We start from the raw sequence: 19483 nt of genomic DNA on the forward strand, positions 1-19483 counted from the left end.
AATAACAGTGCGTAGAGAACTTCATGGAATAGGTGTCCATGGCTGAGCAGCTGCATCCAAGTCTTACATCACCAAGTGCAATGCAAAACATGGGATGCAGTGGTGTAAAGCACGCCACCACTGGGCTCCAGAGCAGTGGAGATGTGTTCTCCGGAGTGATGAATCACACTTCTGTGTTTGGCAATCCAATGGACGAATCTGGATTTGGCGGTTGCCAGGAGAATGGTACTTGGCTGACTGCTTTGTGCCAAGTGTAAAGTTGGGGTTGTTTTTCAGGGGTTGGGCTTAGTCCCTTAGTTCCAGTGAAGGAAACTCTTAATGCTGCCTGCGCAGCAATACACAAAGCAAGGTCCATACGGACATGGATGAGCAAGTCTGGTGTGGAAGAACTTGACTGACCTGCACGAAGCCCTGACCAATAGAAAACCTTTGGGATGAATTAGAGCAGAGACTGTGAAAATTCCCAGAAACACACTCTTAAACCTTGTGGACAACCTTCCCAGAAGAGCTGAAGCTGTTAATTGCAAAGGGTGGGCCAACTCCGTATTAAAGCATATGTATTAAGAATGGAATGTCATTAAAGTTCATGTGTGCTTAAAGGCAGGTGTCCCAATACTTTTGGCAATATAATGTATGTAATTGTTTGACATCATAATTTCTAGGTTGATCACAGTTCCTAAAAGTAAAAGTGGTTGTAAAATGCATTACAATGACTCAAAAATAAACCAATGGTTTATATATAATATTGACTGCAATTAATAGTGTGTAGCATAAAGAAAATGTGATTAAGCCAGAACCTTTCCATATATGGCAAAATGAATAGCCAGCCTTTTCAGCTAATCTAAAGATTACGGAAGGTCTGCCGCTACCGCGGGTAAGCTCCACAAGAAACAACGTCCCATCTGCTCCCAGTTCTAACTCAGAGATAGAAGATTAATGCTCACTAAGGTGGAATTCTTAAAGTATTCACAGCAAAATAATAATTATGATTATTATTACACTGAAACTGGATACAATTAATCAATAAATATTCATCTTCTCAGTCACAACATAATAATCCGGACCTCTATAAATGGTCTCTGATTTTACTGAAATTAGAACTCAGTATGACTGAAAATGGATTCCTACCAAAACAGCTGAACTTTACATGACACACTTAAATTCATATTATGGTGGCAAAAGCTCCACCTGCTGGAAAACATAAGAATTGTATTCACTCAGCAGACACAATATTCATTCTACAAAACTGTACTTGATTCGTAAAACAATAGAACAGAGTCAAAATGAAATAAATGTAAAATTCATTTTACATATTAAACAAATACAAACCTTTGAGAAATACATGTAAGGTTGTGATCATAACAATGCACCGACATTTAAATGAGCAACTTAGATAATATAGCAGTAATATATATCATATATCACACACACACACACACACACACACACACACACACACACACACACACACAAACATAGATATTTATTTATTTATTTTTAGTTCAAACAAGCATACACAGGCTACACAATCCTCTAAACACCTGTATAATAAATAAGCTTATTTTAGCCACAGGGATGCTGCAGGATGATTTTAAGCTGATGGTGGATCTATGTGAAATTACAGCCAGTGCATGAGGTTTTGTGTGCATGTGAGAACCCAGCAGGTTATCACATGAAACAGGACATCTGCCATCCTGTTTAAAACCAAGCATTAACCCACCATGAGTTATCTACATTTTTTATATTCTTTTAGCATTTTTCCTCAAGTAATGTCAAATAATGTGGCTACACCAGTCAATCTCTGATTGCCTTGAGTATAACTATCAGTTGGAACACCAACACATATGACAGACTGGGCGTTTATACTCCTTTTCTCTGGCCAGACACCGTACAGGAAAATTAATACATAGTCTTGCCAGACGTGTCTGTTTCTTGTAGATGACCTCAGTGGTGTAACACCTATTCTTGAGTGTAGCGGATAATCTCACTTAGGTCATAGCCGGTCACAGCGAAGGCATATCCTTCCCCATCGCAGAATTTAGCTCCACAGATCTGGGTGTCAGTGACACACTCGCTGTAGAGGTGCTGGATCTAAGGGGGGAGAAAGAGAGAGAGAGACTTAAAGTGATGGACACAGAGCAAGGAACAAGACATTGAGGGGCTACCAGAACACTGGAGGTGGTACAGCTGGGATTCACCTCCACACTGTTGGCCTCTGGGATGGTGGTTAGGTGCCAGACTTGCACCAGAGAATCCTCAGCAGCAGAGAGCAGCTTTGGAAAGAACCAAGGAGGAAGCGTCATACACTAAAATATTACAGCATAACATTACAAACAACATTAAAATTACTCAAAAATAAGTGCTGGTTGAAGGACTTATTGTTATTCTATGATGAGATAAAAATCTGTAGAACTTCTGCAGAGTCTACTTAGGCTTTGTGTACTATGGTATGCTGCTGTTTCATTTGTTTGCCGCTGTAAAAAAAAAAAAAAATTCCTTGTCGATGCCAATAAAGTCCATCCATCCATCTCTAAAATAACACAGATAAACATTTTATGTTGGTGCAAATGCTCAAAACTAATAAAAAAGTCTCGACTGTGGTGGATGTATGCAGAGGACTGAATCAGTACATTATTTTATTCCAGGCTGTCAGCGATTATGTGACAAGCTGCCTTACTAGGCCAGAGGAGGGCGCAATATCGAGGGAGTAGATCCAGCGGGCATGTGCGTTGACCTCAGCACGCACTATCCCAGTGACAGCCTCGTAGATGCGGATCTGGCCTGAGCCGTACCCAGCCACCACAGTGCCTTTCCACAACTTCACCGAAGAACAGCAGACACTGGAAAGTACACAATAGGGCAAGCGGCACGTTGGGAGGGTTTAATTGATATTCTTGCTTTGTTATAAGATGTTATGTAGCTCTTGCTCCTATACTGCTGATGCCAGTACTGGGACAAAATAAATGCAATGTAATGCAATATTCTAAATGCTAAAAATTAGAGTAAAAAATGTCACACACTTAATAACAACAAACACTGGTGCACAAATAAAGCAGACCCCAACCCACTGCCCCTCCTTCCGGTTTTTATCCACCTGCATTGTCCTATTCTTATTTTCTGCTTTAATTTCATTCCGAACATGCTTCCTCTATTTCCCTATTGGTCACTCACTCAAAACCTGGGATCTTGTTGAGCAGCTGGAAGTCTTCTCCAGACTTCCACACACAGAGCGTGCCTGAGTCGTCCGCCGTGACCAGGTCAGCAACACTATCCTGAGTGATCAGTTAAGGCAGATAGTATTCACCATGCTATACAGAACAGCAAGCAAGATGGTCATTAAGAATGTGGACTCCTTACCTTGCTCAAATCATAACTGGGTTTTGCCAATTATACCCTTAATTAAGCCATGCAAAACCTGAATTGCCCCAGTGAAATATGCCAATTTATTAATTGGTAAAAGACTAACTGCAATAAAATACTGTAATTACAAAATTACAATATATAACAACAGTGCTTACACAGGAAACAAATTTAAAATGCAGAACCGCTGTCATGGTCCTAAGATGTTTATTTAAATACTTTCAGGGTATTTGCTGCCTATGCTTACAGACACAATAACAGCTTTGTATGCTTCTTGTATAGTTCTTAAACTAACAAGTACTGTCCACTTTCTAGGGCAAGTAAACGAAAGACTGAGAAAGTTCTATAGCATCCCTGAAAAGTATTACAATCCTGGCGTCATTTGACCCAAGCCCAAGTTAAAGCTGAAGGTTATACCAGACTCCCGGAACATTCCGACGCCATATCTGTAATGGACTCCCTATGCTCCTCCAACACTTCTGACAGCATAATGTTGCTCCCTTTGCTGGGAATGTCAAACACCAGTATGAAGCCGGTTGATACTCCTGCCCAGAGAAGTGACAGAAAGTGAGGCAAGTCATAGTGCACAAAGGTAACTGTGGAGAGGGGAGATAGTTTGAGTAAGGTCTGTCCCATATTGAATTGGATGGAATTTTATGGCATAGTAAGATTTGGGCTTTGATGTTTGCTTTATATAAAACTTTATTTAGCAAAACAAAAAAAAATCACTTATTCATTTTATAGTGCAAGATGAATACAACTAATAATTCTTGATAAGATAGAGGTACTCACCGACACAGATAAAGTTTTCCTGTACAGCAGCGATTCCCCGAGCAAACACAGCCTGAGCTGGATGTGAAGAACTAATATTAAAACCTACAACTGAATTTAATGCAATTTATGCAAGGTCTATACTCTGTCTTTTATTGTAAAATCTTGCCATTAAAAAGACACTGATCTCTATGTCACTATTGTCACTCTACAGGCAGTTCCCAGGTTAAGAACGCCTGACCTATGGACAACTTATACTTACAAACAAGCTTATTATAATTAAAATTTGGGGAAAATACAATGGTTCATAACATGGAACACACACAATATTGTGACGCTTGTGAAAACATTGCATGGTTTTGCAGTTTGTCAGCTCGACATATAGTACAGTACCATATGTAGTTATTTTTATTACTGTATAATTATTACTATTATGTACTGCATCAATCTTTCCAATTTGCCTACAATTTTGACTTAAAGATAGACCTAGGGAAGGAATCTCTTTGGTAAGCTGGGGACTGCCTGTACTGATAATTGTAACAATTCTTTTTCATTTTTGTAATGTTATTTCAAAACACAATTACTCCATTGCACTTAACAAAAGTGTGCAGCAATACATTACAAGACATACCTGTTGGTGCCTCAGGTGTATCTAGGGCATGCCAGTACACCATGATGGATCCATCTGACTCATACATCTGGAAGCCAAATAAATCATTGACCCCATTGTCTAACTGTGCAATGGCTTTAACAGCACAATACAGGCCACAGCTCACACACCTGAATTCCCTTTTGAGAAGTGAGAACTAGCAGCTCACGGGAAGGAAGAACGCACCACGATGCCTGCAGCAGAAAAACAGATCACAACATCTCTTGTGACATTTATGTACCTTCTAACTCCAAGTGAGTTACAATTAAAATAATCCAATACAAAGAGTAGCTTCAGAGTATTTTTCTAGGTATTCAAGGGAGCAAAGTGTTTGAACATTGCTTCTTCGTGGTGCATCAAGGTCTTGTAAGTATCCAGATTTTAACTGGCAGTTAAAAACTGAATTTTAATAGCAGTATTTCCATTAGAGTTGACATAGTGGCTCCCTGGACACTACTGTTGCCTCACACATCCACAGTTGAGGGTTCAAATACCCGCTCTGTTCTGTGTCTGTGAAATTTGCATGTTCTCTCTATATTGCGTAAATTTCTTACAAATACTGCAGTTTTGTTCCGTTATTCAAAAATATGCAGTTAGGAGAACTAGCAGACCTAACTTGTTCTTAAAAGTGTGTGTCCTGTGATGGATGATGGCTCCATGGGGTTGGCTGCAGTACTGGATAAGTGGTTAGAGAGATAAGGGGGGATACACACATATTATTGTAGCTCCAAGTACCTGCATGATGAGTGAAGAACTAGAAGCAATGCTGCCCTCTTTAGACTGCAGCTGGCGATGGGAAAAGTTGAGGCCATCCCAGGAGGCACTGACCATGTTGACCACATTGGCATGCACCACGGTGAAGTAGGTGAGGCAGCGAGGGGCAATGCGGAGCACACTCAGATTGTTGTACAGAGCAGAGGCACTGCTCTTGATCTGGATGCTTTTATCCTTGTGATACATGTTTTCTTCCTGTTTATAAGGTCACAAAAATCAGAAAATGAAAAATAGTGCATGAACACTACAAACAAATTGCTTTCCAGTCAGAATATGTGATTTCATGTACACTACCGACCAGAAGTTTAGACCCACCCTCCGATTTTTTGAAAAATAAGACACACGGTCTTGTCAAACTAATATTACAAGAAAATATTAGAAATACAAACAAATGTAACAATGTTTTTCAATATTTTATAGCTTGTAGTAACACATTATTTAGCCACAAATGCTGAAACTATTGGTTTTGAAGAAGACCCATCTTTAATGCATTGACATTCACTTTGTGTTGGATTTGCTCTTGGCCTCTTGATTGTGTCTTAATAAACTAAATATCTAGTTAATGCACTGTCTGCTCCTAGTTTCAATCTTCTGGTGGATCTTCTTCAGTATCACAACTATTAAGTCAGAATTTTGATAAATATTTATTTTTATTTTTGTAATGGCTAGAAATGGACAGCAATCAATTGAACAGAAGGCTCAAATTGAAATTGAGTAAAGAAGGGTTCTCATCACCAAATGACCAGAAAATTAAATGTCTCTCAGCATAGAGTGACCTACTGTTGAAACAGAAACATGTTGACAGGAAGCAACAAACAGTTTGAGAAAAGAAAGTGACATTAAAGGCTGTACCATGCAAAAGATGACTGCAGAGGTCTGATGGCTGTGATTGATGTGAATAGAGGGAAACCTGTATCTCTTAATACAGTCCAGCAAAGACTGAGTGAGAGCAGCTGGACTGCATAGTCGAGTTGCTGCCAGAAAACCTTTACTTTGTGGTATTAACAAGTAAGAGACTACCATCAGCTAAACAACACAAACACTGGAGTATTCAGGACTGGATGAAAGTCCTTCAATGGAATGAGTGGGACCAACAAGTTCAAAGTCAGCATTTACAAATGAGACAGAACTGTTTGCATGTTTGAAAAGGTGCTGGGAGGGTTTGGATGCAAGTTATTTCCAAAAATGCTAGAAAGGATGTTGTGTGCTGCTGTGATAAATGCTAGCAGCTTTGTCATCTCCCCCCTGCTCCCTGGTTGTGTCTCAAATTTTAAGATTTGGACAGTATGATTCGGCACTTAACCATCTCTCCAATTTGACTCTCCCTACCGGCCCCTGGAGGATGGGCTTCCCCTTTGAGTCTGGTCCCTCCCAAGGTTTCCTTGCCACTTTCGCCTATAGCTTATTCACTGGGGGCTTTGGGTGGGGATGCTGTAAAGCGCTTTGAGACGATGTAATGTTGTGATAATGCACTATACAAAAATTAATTTGTTGTTGTTTTGAAAACCTTTGTCATAATTGTTTTAAAAAAGTATTTACTCAATAAAGATTTTATACTACATATACTTTGATGTGAAGCTCCTCAAGGACAATGCATTAATGTTTACAACGGTTTCCTATTGCAAAGGAATTTAGACCTTGTGATTAGTTATTCTGAGCCCAGGAACTGTTTTTGGTATTAAATATTGCAACACCAGTTTCATTTCACATGCTTTCTCTCATGAAGATTGAATATTCTGCCTGTGTCATCTTCCATTTGGGATCCACTGCCTTACTTCTGGTTGCCTGGCGATTGGAGGGAGTGTCAGCACCAGCTTGTCATCTCCCCCCTGCTCCCCGGTTGTGTCTCAAATTTTGTTGTTGTTGTTGAATATTATTTGGTGGTGGATCGGGATAATGAATGTCTAGGTATCTTTTTTGAATTTTAGAATCCAATATTTTCAGTCTCTTAAAAGAACAAGTAATTCATATTTTGGATGCCCTCCATCAGCATATTTTCTGCATTTAAATAGTCTTATAAGACGTCAACATTACCATTAAGAATATGCTTGTATAAATAATAACTTCTGGAAAATTAAATAAACTGGTATACTTTTACTTAAAATTATACTTCCATAGGCCGTTACTTTAGGAAGAAGATCTGTGATTCCCATGCTGAGAACATACAATTTAACTTCTAAGAACACCTTATTTTAAACGAGAAATTGCAATAATGTTCAATATCCAATGGGATACAGAGTTTGACGGCACGCGCACATTATACTTGGTACTTTTCAGGGATATAATCATTTTCATTCACCACTTATGTTACATGCTGGGTGCATGGCAAACCACAGGATTAATTTTACCAAACAGGATGTCATCCGTTAATATAGGTGCTGTCAATATTTCAGATAAATGATTTCGACTGAATCAGTTGCAACTGATATATACGTAGATTCCATTTTGTCTGGTAAAATCAACTACTACCAAGCCATAAGCATATACCAAAAAGATACACGTCTAGATATGCATGTTAACCAATACTGGTAGCTAGCTAGTTCGATTAACATTCTACTTACCCTCCCACTCTTGCAGTTGATAGCTAGCTATGCTAAGTAGATAGCAAAATTAGCAACGCTACCCACAAGTTTTCGTAGCAAAGAATAAAAATCGAATTTAGTCTCTTCTAATTTTCGTACGATCATGACGCCATGTATCACAAGCCAATAAAGCATTTTCTATAAATTAGCTAGTTAGCAGCATTTCACTGTTTTTTCCATGTTTCCGGATTAGCAAACACAGCACAAGGCTGCTATCCAGACTAATCTTCTTTCGCATCTTCGGGAACCATGACAACTGCTGCAGCTTTATGACGCCGGGGACTGAAGGCGTGTTTAAAAACGTCCGAGGATTGGAGCAGTAAACAGTGCAAGTTAAATGTTGATACCACGGGAATCTTCGAAAAACCTGCAGCACAACAGAGAGGTCCTGGAAATAAAATTGAATAATTTTCACCGGTTGACGTGACAGGCTTTAAAGGTGAGCTTTGAGGGAATTTTTAAATATTATTTTACTTGACGCAACGAGACCAGGTGAAAGACCATGGAAACGAGTTAATTGCAGGGTCCAAATGAACTATTTATATTATATTAAAACTTTGTTCAAAGGTATCGTAATATTTAGTGTACAATATCACAGTGGGCCTGCGTTCATAGTAGAATCAGTACTGTGTGAAACAAGGCATAATAGCTATATTCGTGCACCCCGGTTAGAGAATTTACATTGGCATGGTTTAGGTATTTACGTAGTTTAGGTAGATACAATGCCTTAAAAGCTAAAATGATAAAAACTAGAAGCCTTAATGAGAAAAATATACAAGACTGTTTATTCTTTATGAAACGTAAGCAGGTGGTCCCTAATTACATCTAGAATTGCTATGATACTATGTTTACAGATCTTTTAATTACAGTGATCCCCCGCCTATCGCGGAAGATGCGTTCCAGACCTATCAGCGATAGGTGAAAATCCGCGATACAGAAAGACCATATAAATAAACATTTTTTATAGTTTAAGCCTTAAAGTACCCCTCCCACACACTTTAAACACATGTAAACTTATTAAAACAACACATATGATATGTGGATGTCGGGCTAAGGATATGCGTAACATAATAATAATAATAATAATAATAATAATATTTAATGTATATGTATATATATCTCTCACTCTCTGTATACGTAATGGAATATATAAAAATAAACATTCATGGCTCTTATATTCTTTTCATCCTTCTTGATGTAGCGTGCCATCGATTCATTAAATGCATAATGGCGAGCGACGTCCGCGTAACACTTTCCTTCCCGAAGCATATCCGGATGTTTTACCTTCTCCTGAATGATCTAGGTCTTCCTCTGGCGCTTAGACTCACTACTACCAGAAGGCTTAGAAGTCATCGTAGCCATTGGGAGCCATCGTAGGGCTTAAAACAAAACGAAATTAAATCAGACCACAAGCAAGGTACGCTTTATGTAGAGAACTGTGACGCGTCGGTGAAAAATCCGCAATATAGCGGGGGCGCGATATAACGGGGGATCACTGTATGCGTTATTACAATATAATATTCCGTTTGTGCTTTGTAACTTTTATCCATAAACTCATTGCTTAAAATGTATTGTCAGTAAGCATAGCGGACCAGATCCTTAATCGAGTTATGTCGTTGCTCATTAATTTCATTCAGGATTTAGTCATTCGTAGTAGTGGCGGCAATTGCAAAATGCTGTATACCAGGGGCGTCAAAATGCAGTCCTGGAGGGCCGGAGCCTTGTGTAGCTTAGTTCTTTCCCTGTTCTTCTACAAATTATGTAGCTGTGTAGTAATGGGTCGTATTAAGTTGACGTCATTGTCCAAGGTACGCTTAAATGAAAACGAGGCGGTGGCCATTTTACCGGGGTGCGAGTGACAACAGCAGCAAGAAAACCCCGAATCTAAGTTTCTTCTGTAAACCTTCGGATCATAAAAATCAAGGCAAAGAGACCGAAGAGCTGCCGGAAAGGCTACAGAAAACGTAACTGAGATCCATCAATCGAAAGAACTTGAACGACCATACTGTCAAGAAGTGGCACGTTCTGTGTTCTGAGAATGGACAGTATCTCATTAAAATAAGCGTTAAATGTATTAAAAATGCATATTCGTTTCCTTTTGAGCACTTGGTAATTTGTATTTTGCTAGATGGAAAAAAATCAGATGGAGGCTAATTTGTAACAAAATAGAATGAGAGCCTGTCCTGGAGCCGGCATCTTATCGTGGTGGAGGGGTTTGCATGTTCCAATGATCCCAGGAGCTATGTTGCCCGGGGCTTTATGCTCCTGGTAGAGTCACCCAAGGCAAACAGGTCCTGGGTGAGGAAGCAGATGAAGTACGGCTCACAAGACCCCTAATGACGGACAACATTTTGAATCCGCGGTTTCCCTTGCCCGGACACGGGTCACCGGGGCCCCCCCTGGAGCCAGGCCTGGGGGTGGGACTCGATGGCGAGTGCCTGGTGGCCAGGCCTACACCCATGGGGCCTGGTCGGGCACAGCCCGAACAAGGCATGTGGGTTCCCCCTCCAATAGGCTCACCACCTATAGGAGAGGCCATAGGGGTCGGGTGCAATGTGAGTTGGGCAGCAGCCAAAGGCGGGAACCTTGGCCTTTGAGCTAGCTTCTGCAGCCGATCCTTGGCTGCAGAAGCTAGCTCTAGGGACATGGAATGTCACCTCTCTGATGAGGAAGGAGCCTGAGCTGGTGCGTGAGGTTATGAAGTTCCGGCTAGATATAGTTGGGCTCACCTCGTCGCATGGCTCTGGAACCATTTGTAGGGGGTTGGACCCTTTTCCACTTTGGAGTTGCCCATGGGGAGAGGCGCCGAGCGGGGGTGGGCATACTTATTGCCCCCTGGCTGGGCGCCTGTACATTGGGGTTTACCGCAGTGGACGAGAGGGTAGCCTCCCTTCGCCTTTGGGTGGGGGGAAGGGTCCTGACTGTTATTTGTGCTTATGCGCCAAACAGCAGTTCAGAATACCCACCCTTTTTGGAGTCCTTGGAAGGGGTGTTGGAGAGTGCTCCTCCTGGGGACTCTCTTGTTCTGCTGGGGGACTTCAATGCTCACTTGGGCAATGACAGTGAGACCTGGAGTGGCATGATCGGGAGGAACAGCCCCCCCCCAAATCTGAACCCGAGCGGTGCTTTATTATTGGACTTCTGTGCTCGTCACGGATTGTCCATAATGAACACCATGTTCAAGCATAAGGGTGTCCGTATGTGCACTTGGCACCAGGACACCCTAGGTCGCAGTTCGATGATCGACTTAGTAGTCGTGTCGTCAGACTTGCGGCCGCATGTCTTGGACACTCGGGTGAAGAGAGGGGCGGAGCTGTCAACTGATCAATATCTGGTGGTGGGTTGGCTCTGCTGGTGGGGGAGGAAGCCGGCAAGGCCTGGCAGGCCAAGTCTGGCGAATCCCCGTTAAGAGGAGTTTCAACTCCTACCTCCGGCAGAACTTCTCCCATATACCGAGGGAGGCGGGGGACATTGAGTCCGAATGGGCCATATTCCGCGCCTCCATTGTGGAGGCAGCTGATCGGAGCTGTGGCCGTAATCCCCGAACCCGCTGGTAGACACCGGTGGTGAGGGATGCCGTCAAGCTGAAGAAGGAGTCCTATCGGGCTTTTTTGGCCTGTGGGACTCCGGAGGCAGCTGATAGGTACTGGCGGGCCAAGCGGGATGTGGCTTCGGCGGTTGCTGAGGCAAAAACTTGGGTGTGGGAGGAATTTGGTGAGGCCATGGCAAACGACTTCTGGACGGCTTCAAGGAGATTCTGGTCCACCATCCGGCGGCTCAGGGCGGGAAAGCGGTGCAACATCAACACTGTTTATGGTGGGGATGGTGTGCTGCTGAGCTCAACTCGGAACGTTTTGGGTTGGTGGAAGGAATACTTTTAAGACCTCCTCAATCCCACCGACACGCCTTCCGATATGGAAGCAGAGCATGGGGACTTGGGGGTGGACTCGCCTATCTCTGGGGCGGAGGTTGCTGAGGTGGTTAAAAAGCTCCTCGGTGGCCGAGCCCCAGGGCTGGATGAGATTCGCCCGGAGTTCCTCAAGGCTCTGGATGTTGCGGGGCTGCCTTGGTTGACACGCATCTGCGGCATCGCGTGGACATCTGGGGCAGTGCCTCTGGACTGGCAGACCGGGGTGGTGGTCCCCCTCTTTAAGAAAGGGGACCAGAGGTTGTCCAGTTTGGTGACCTCAGGATTAGGTCTCTGCTTTTTGCAGATGATGTGGTTCTGTTGGCTTCATCGGACCGTGACCTTCGGCTCTCGCTGGGACAGTTCACAGCCGAGTGTGAAGCGGCTGGGATGAGAATCAGCACCTCCAAATCTGAGACCGTGGTCCTCAGCCGGAAAAGGGTAGAATGCTCTCTCTGGGTTGGGGATGGGGTCCTCTCCCAAGTGGAGGAGTTTAAGTATCTCGGGGTCTTGTTCACTAGTGAGGGAATGATGGAACGGGAGATCGACAGGCGGATCGGTGCGGCGTCAGCAGTGATGCGGGTGGAAAAGAGCTGATGGTGAAGAAAGAGCTGAGCCAAAAGGCAAAGCTCTCGATTTACCAGTCAATCTGCGTTCCTAACCTCATCTATGGTCACAAGCTATGGGTAGTGACTGAAAGAACAAGATCGCGAGTGCAAGCGGCCGAAATGGGTTTCCTCCGCAGGGTGGCTGGGCTCTCCCTTAGAGATAGGGTGAGGAGCTCAGTAATTCGGGAGGGACTCAGAGTAGAGCTGCTGCTCCTCCGCATTGAGAGGAGCCAGATGAGGTGTCATTCTAAATTATGTTAATTTCAACAGACATGTTCAGGCAGTGGCATCTTGGGGTTTATCATATATGGAAACCTTCCTTAGCGATAAATGAGACTAACTAGTTTTGTTCCTAAGGACAAAGTTAAATTCTATCATGTACTGTAATCGTGGGAGTTTTATAACCACTGAGCTCGTGTAAAAGGGAGAACCGACTGGTGAAATTGACGTTGCATATCATCTGCGTCACTGGTCACTGGTCCCGTTTGTATTTTTTGAGTGTATATCTAAATAATAGTTTCTTTGAGTTCATGTTCGGTACCCTACTTACTGTAAGACAAAGCTGACAATTCACGCATTATGACCATTTGTGACCTTCCAGCACAAAACTGTACGGAAGTCACATGGCGGTATTTTTAGATATTTTTTGAGGTTTTTTTTGTGCTCTCTCATTTGATACCATAATTATAATTTCTATATATTCATGGCCTATATTATAAATTTTTGACCCAAGTGCATGGTTTTGTGCTGGAGGGTCACATTTAAGAATGCGTTACAGTGCCTCATTGCGCCTGCATTTACACTTTATGCTTAACTAGATTACTTCTTTCAAATGATATGAAGTAATGCCTTAGTCCCATTTGCCTGAACAAAGTACAGCTTTTCATAGTCCTGAGCACTCGCTATATATTTAGTTTATATGAAACTTTCTTCAACATTGAAAAGAAATACAGAACTTTATGCATCTGTGCGACGGACGTCTCCGACATTCCCTGGTGAAATGGCCGCTACGCGCAAATCGTATTACGCATGTAACTTAATACAACCCATTAGCACAAGTAGTTGAATCTGGTGTGTTAGATGAAGGGAAGCCTAAAAATGTGTAGTGCTCCGGCCCTCCAGGACCGGATACGAATGAACACCGAACCGGTCCGTTGTGTGTAAAATAATGCATTTCTTTCAACGGGCGGGCATTTTTGTGATTATACATGTATTCTATGTGGTATTCATTCATTCATTAGGTACTATAATAACTTAATAACACTTAAGAGACACCTTCTCCATGCCAAATGTAAAATTAGTCGTAATAACAACAGCAAACAAAATGTAAATAGAAATTTTGGTCAGTATAAGTTCAAATAAATTCACAAGTACTTATAACTGGAAAATGTAACTATTATTGACAAGAGTATCTTTATATGTGTCTGTATTATTGCACATTTTAGTTATTCATATTTATTTCTAATTTAAAAAAAAATAAATTGGGGTATGGAGCCCCTAAAGCAAACTACAATGGGGTAAATGTATGAATACTATATGGGGACACTCATAAGATGACCGATTATAGTGGTTTATTTCTTGATTATAGTTTAGTAGTTTATTTTGTTGATGGCTAGTTACAAAGGATGAATCAGTGAGTAAACAGTAGAAAATCCTTTGCAGTGTAGTGTGTACAGTAATTGCATCATGTTCCTTAGAAGGAGCTCTTGCTCAGGTTTTGCTGCATTTATAATACTGAGGAACACAAAAACATATCATAAGTGTGTCATTGTAATCATTGTCAAATATGTTTTTTCCATTGCATTTTTTTTTTAATCTTCTGTGCACATTGAGATTATCTTGTCAGGTTTCTTCAAGTGACAATGCCTCGCTCGGTCAAGTCTCGAAAAATCAAAGGTCACCCCGTTCCAGTCCCCACCCCAAGTATTCCAGTTAAGAGCATCAAGGAACTGGATGTTATACGGGGTTCCCTCTTCATGCCCCAGTGGTGCAAACTGGTGGCGCAGGAGCAAGGAGAAGAAGTGGTGGTAGCAATTTTGGATAAACTGATAAACGATGTGATGGAGAAGTGCTATAAGATGCACCAGGAAAGGCAGGTGAGGACTATTCTGTGTATGTGTTAAGGTGTTTTGTTAATATGTTTTAAATATCCTACTTATGCATCCAAATTCATGTTGATGAAGGATCCAGTGCAATTTTTGAAAATCAAAATACACCTCTTGCTAGTATTCCATAAATTATTAGTAAAATTATATGTGTTTAATACATTTTTTAAAATTGATGTACTTATTAAAAATATTTCCCTTTAAAAAAGAGGGTATGTTTCACACTATTTTTTTCTGGTCTGTTGAAGTCCATGAATACAATTTTACTTTACATGTTTGACAGAACTTACCATCTTGAAACACCAAGAATAGAATTTATATGCTAGGTCAGTAAACCTTGAAATTGATTGTAACACTACTGGAAATAATAATATTTTTAATATGTACTGCATCTAGAAAAGTAAGTATTTGACAATGACAAATGTAGAATACAGAAACACTTCAGTTTAAATTATGCTAAATTGCCAGGTCTATAGCAGTCCTCCAGGTAGGTAATTATTAATGTTCTCTCTGTTTATCTCCCTCTATCTTTCTCTCTGTCTCTCTCTGTCACGTTGGTCAAGTTGGTACCCTTTGTAGGTTCCTTTGCGCGAAACATCCTAGTGAAGTTGGTGGAGGCTGTGTCCTTAAAAAAGGATGAGGGTGAGGACCCTGATGCTGGTCCTCTCTGGGAAGAGGATAGTGAGCCCCAGCCATGTCCTGGTGATTCTTGGGCACAGTTCAGTGTCCCTTTGGTTTATTCCAGACCACAGGTAAACTTTCTCTTTCCCTTTCTCTTTGAAAGGTAGAAAGGTAGTGAAAGTAAGAACATAAGACATTTACAAATAAGGGGAGGCCGTTCAGCCCATACAGCTCGTTTGGGAAAAACTTAACTAATAGCTCAGAGTTGTTAAAATCTTATCTAGGTTTGATCCAGGGTTTTAGCTTGTGCTACACTAGCAGGAAGATAATTCCATACTACATGCTATGTAAAGAAGTGCTTCCTCACATTCATTTAAAAATATTCTCCCGCTAATTTCCACTTATGGCCATGATTTCTAGTATTTAAACTAATATTGAAATAGCCATTTGGCTGAACAACATCCAGACCTGTTAGAATCTTATATACCTGGATCATATCCCCCCTTAGTCTCCTTTGCTCGTGGCTAAACAGATTCAGCTCTCCTCATAAGACATTCCTCTATGACCGGGAATCATTCTTGTTGCCCTACGTTGCACCATTTTCAAGGCAACAATGTCCTTCTTAAGGTATGAAGACCAAACCAGCACACAATATTCAAGGTGGGGTCTTACCAAGGAATTGTATAATCATAGCATCACCTCCCTTGACTTAAACTTCACACACCTACAAATGTAACCCAACATCCTATTGGCCTTTTTTATTGCTTCCCCACACTGGCGAGAGTGGGACATGGAAGTATCAACATACACACCGAGGTCTTTCTCCTAATCAGCTACCTTTATTTCAGTGGAACCCATAAAATATCTGTCCTTTATATTTCTGCTCCTTTACTTTACATTTATCTATGTTAAATATCATCTGCCAGGTATCAGCCCAGTCACTAATTAAATCAAGATACCGTTGTAGCCTTTCTGCTGCTAGACCAGTATCTGCTACACCACCCACCTTGGTGTCATCTGCAGATTTAACCAGTTTACTGTATGTATTGATGACAATATCATTAATGTAAATTAGGAACAATAGTGGTCCTAAAATTGAACCCTGCGGTACCCCACTATGAACGCAGGCCTACTGTGGCATTGTGGCTCTAATAACTACTCGCTGCTTCCTGTCTTGTTAACCAGTTTTCGATCCAAGCTGCTACAGTTCCTTTTTGAGTGGATTACATCTTGTGCAGTCTCATTCCGTTGATTATTACCATTCTGATCGGACTTCACCAGTGTGTGTCTCTTCTTCAAAGGTAACTGCGGGTGCACTACCCCAGAAGGAGTTTCAGGAAAGCTTGCCTTATGAAATTCTTCATAAGGAGCACCAAAACCATGAAAAATCAACAAAATCACAGAATAGCACAACCAGAGCTAGCAAGCCCGTAGCACTACAGCCAGAAACACCAAAAGCAGCATCACCACTGAAAAGAGAGCAAAGGAGGAAGAAACCACAGCACCTCAAAGTGGCACATCCAATTCCCAATGCTCCACAGTCAGCGCAGCTTGCTGCAGAATTGAGCAATCAAAAAGAAGACCTGGGTCACCTTAAAAACCAACTTATGGCTAAATGTTCACCTGAGCGTTTAAGGTTGCCCAAACTGAATGTCTACTACCCACGCAGGCAGGCAGTCTGGCCTGGGTTTGAGGTGCTGAACTTAAATACTTCACTCCCTCGTTCACAGAGGGTAAAGGGTCACTCAGCAGCAGAGAAACTGCTCATGCGCAGACCTGCAAGGCACAATGGCAACTCCTTCCCCACCCTGAAGAAGAACCCATTGAATGGAGGCCTGAATCACCCTTCCAGCAGTAGTCTGGTTAAGGAAACAAACCAACCCCAGCATTCCATACCCTCCTCATCAATAATGATGTTGGATTCAACGAGTCTCTCCCCTGGAGTGACCCAGAGGAACTAACATGACAGATCCTCTAAGCAGCACAGTTATGCACTGGGCCACAGGCAAAATCTCCAGCCAATCATAAACAGTGCTCCATTGCCACTGCACTCTGGGGATCAACTAACATTTCAGCACAGGGTAAACATCACCAGAACATAGAATTTAGTGATAAGTCATATACAGAATATTGTTAAAAATAACCATATAGCAATAATCATAATATTATTAGATTACTTAGAGAATGAGTTGCTCAAAATTATATGATTAACAAAAATAAGTTGGCTTTTGTGCTATAATTTCCTTCACTTTATATTTTACAATTATTTCCGCTTTGAACATTGCTAATTACTGCTGAATGGTATCCTATTCATTTATGTAATTCACTTTTATTGATTTGCCAGATGCTTTTGTTTAAAGAAATGTAAAATTGTTGCAGGTAATACACATCAAGGATGGAGCTGGTAAAGAGACAACTTTGGTCGAAATGCTCTGAGGCTAATCTTACAATGATTGACCAGAAACAAACATATTGCTTATATATTTTTGGCACATTGTAACACTTAATTTGGTATGTTATTATTGTATTGTGACATTACAAACCATTGATTTATTATTCAATGTATTATTATGATGTATTATTGCTTTTTTAAAACAAAAAAAATGCTTTAAAATATTCTGATTGTCACGATCACGGCGGAGGTATGTGGCGATCGTGCGGGTAAAGCGAGCAAGGAGCAGGCAGACAGGCGAATACGGGAAATACTGGGGATTTATTAGATAAACAGGGAGCGGGAAATATGGGACCACAGCTAACTACAATGACGGACAAGGGGAACAGGTCAGACCAGGACTTAAATACACAAAGAATAATCAAAGGAAGCGGACACAGCAGGAAACGATCAGGGTAGTACACGTGGGTAGTCAGGGGGCGTGGCACACACGAGGAGCGGACGAGCCGGGCATGACAGAACCCCCCCCCAAAGGCGCGCTTCTCCAGGCGCGCCAAGGAAGGGGGCGACGGACGGGACGAGGCAAAACAGGACCTGAAAAACAAAAACAGAATCAACAACGCGGGACCGGGAACAAGACAGAGGCACAGAACACAGCGAGGGACAAGACAAAGGACAAAACCTGACAGAGGGCCGGGAAAGCAGACAGACAGACGAGAAAGGGCGAAACAGAGGGCACAGGCGGGACACAAGGGCTAGGAGTGAACGGAGGGAACACAGGAGGACGAGGAGCAGAGACGGGAGGAACAAAGCGAGGGGGAGCATAGACAGGCGGGACAAAGACGGAAGGAGGAGAGGGGAACGAAGGGACAAAGGCAGGAGCGAAGGGAGACAAGGAGGGGGACGAGAGGGGAGCCCGAGGGAGCCCCAGCGGGCGACGGGAAGCGGCCGGAGGGGCCGCAGGCGGCCGGGAGGCCGGAGCCGGAGGGGACCCCGGAGGGGCAGAGGAGGCAGGGCGAGGGACCAGCGGAGGGGCCAGGAAGGGAGCAGGAGGGAGCACCGGGGAAGGGGACGAAGGAGCCGGAGGGGCCCCTGGCAAGGGCAAGGCGAGGGGGGGAGCCGCCACAGGCGGCGACGTCGTCCGCCGCACAAGAGCGGGTGGAGTCGCAGGCGACGGAGGAGCCGTCGTCGGGGAGTCCGCCGGCAACCGACCAGGCACCGGAGGGGGGAGCGAGGCCGGCCGACGAGGCCGCGGAGGGGGACCCGCAGGCAACGTCCGACCCGGAGGGCCAGGACCCGCAGGCGCCCCCCGAGCCCCAACGAGGGCGAGCCAGGGGGTAGGGCGGGAGGGACCCCAGTCTGTCGTCTGTGCCCCCTCCCCTTATGGGACACAGACAGATGTGGCCGGGGTCGGGCTCGCCGGGGCGCTGGGATCGGGGTTACCAATTCAGTCCCCGAGGGGTCCCATTCCAGCTCCTCTACCTCCAGAGAGGGAGGAGCTGCGGTAGAGTCTTCGGGGACCCTCTCGGGAACCGGGGCCAAGGGACTTGGAGCGGGAGTAGGAACGGGGCCAGGAATCAAAGTCACTCGGGGAGTCACAAGAAACGCCCTGGGCAAGGGCGTAGGCGCTGCTGCAGGCGGAGGGGGCGCCTCTGGAGCTGCTGCAGGCGCTCTCCGGAGTTGGATTAGCCTCCGGAGGTCCTCAGCCATTCTC

At 43.2% G+C, this 19483-nt stretch overlaps 2 protein-coding genes across 4 annotated transcripts; one reads left to right on the forward strand and one right to left on the reverse strand.

The window, feature by feature from the left end:
- Window positions 1-977: 977 nt before the first annotated feature.
- wdr54 (WD repeat domain 54) lies at window positions 978-8396 on the reverse strand. The gene is made up of 10 exons (XM_049020573.1): window positions 8116-8396; window positions 5516-5749; window positions 4912-4974; window positions 4763-4829; window positions 4153-4209; window positions 3778-3905; window positions 3172-3272; window positions 2678-2840; window positions 2199-2273; window positions 978-2091 (listed from the first exon to the last, which is right to left on the reverse strand). Exons 2-10 carry the CDS (start codon window positions 5738-5740, stop codon window positions 1960-1962), a joined length of 1011 nt encoding a protein of 336 aa, XP_048876530.1. The 5' UTR covers window positions 5741-5749; window positions 8116-8396; the 3' UTR covers window positions 978-1959.
- On the forward strand, window positions 8380-17994 carry LOC125746517 (uncharacterized protein C2orf81 homolog). 3 transcript variants are annotated; one of them, XM_049020570.1, is made up of 4 exons: window positions 8380-8575; window positions 14485-14747; window positions 15320-15508; window positions 16679-17994. In XM_049020570.1, exons 2-4 carry the CDS (start codon window positions 14514-14516, stop codon window positions 17336-17338), a joined length of 1083 nt encoding a protein of 360 aa, XP_048876527.1. In that variant the 5' UTR covers window positions 8380-8575; window positions 14485-14513; the 3' UTR covers window positions 17339-17994. The 3 variants fall into 3 exon arrangements, with proteins under 3 accessions (XP_048876527.1, XP_048876528.1, XP_048876529.1); XM_049020571.1 differs by having other exon boundaries at window positions 14498-14747; XM_049020572.1 differs by lacking the exon at window positions 8380-8575 and having other exon boundaries at window positions 8591-14747.
- The last annotated feature ends 1489 nt before the right edge of the window (window positions 17995-19483 follow it).

Source organism: Brienomyrus brachyistius, chromosome 7 (assembly GCF_023856365.1).
Source record: "Brienomyrus brachyistius isolate T26 chromosome 7, BBRACH_0.4, whole genome shotgun sequence".
Lineage (NCBI taxonomy): Eukaryota > Metazoa > Chordata > Actinopteri > Osteoglossiformes > Mormyridae > Brienomyrus > Brienomyrus brachyistius.

Coding starts and splice junctions, on each gene's coding strand:
- wdr54 (XM_049020573.1), bottom strand. CDS start 5,740: ATGTATCACAAGGATAAAAGCATCCAGATCAAGAGCAGTGCCTCTGCT. Junction 4,975..5,515: donor GTTCTTCACTCATCATGCAG/GTACTTGGAGCT, acceptor TTTCTGCTGCAG/GCATCGTGGTGCGTTCTTCC. Junction 4,210..4,762: donor TACACCTGAGGCACCAACAG/GTATGTCTTGTA, acceptor CTTCACATCCAG/CTCAGGCTGTGTTTGCTCGG.
- LOC125746517 (XM_049020570.1), top strand. CDS start 14,514: ATGCCTCGCTCGGTCAAGTCTCGAAAAATCAAAGGTCACCCCGTTCCA. Junction 14,748..15,319: donor AGATGCACCAGGAAAGGCAG/GTGAGGACTATT, acceptor ACGTTGGTCAAG/TTGGTACCCTTTGTAGGTTC. Junction 15,509..16,678: donor TGGTTTATTCCAGACCACAG/GTAAACTTTCTC, acceptor TCTTCTTCAAAG/GTAACTGCGGGTGCACTACC.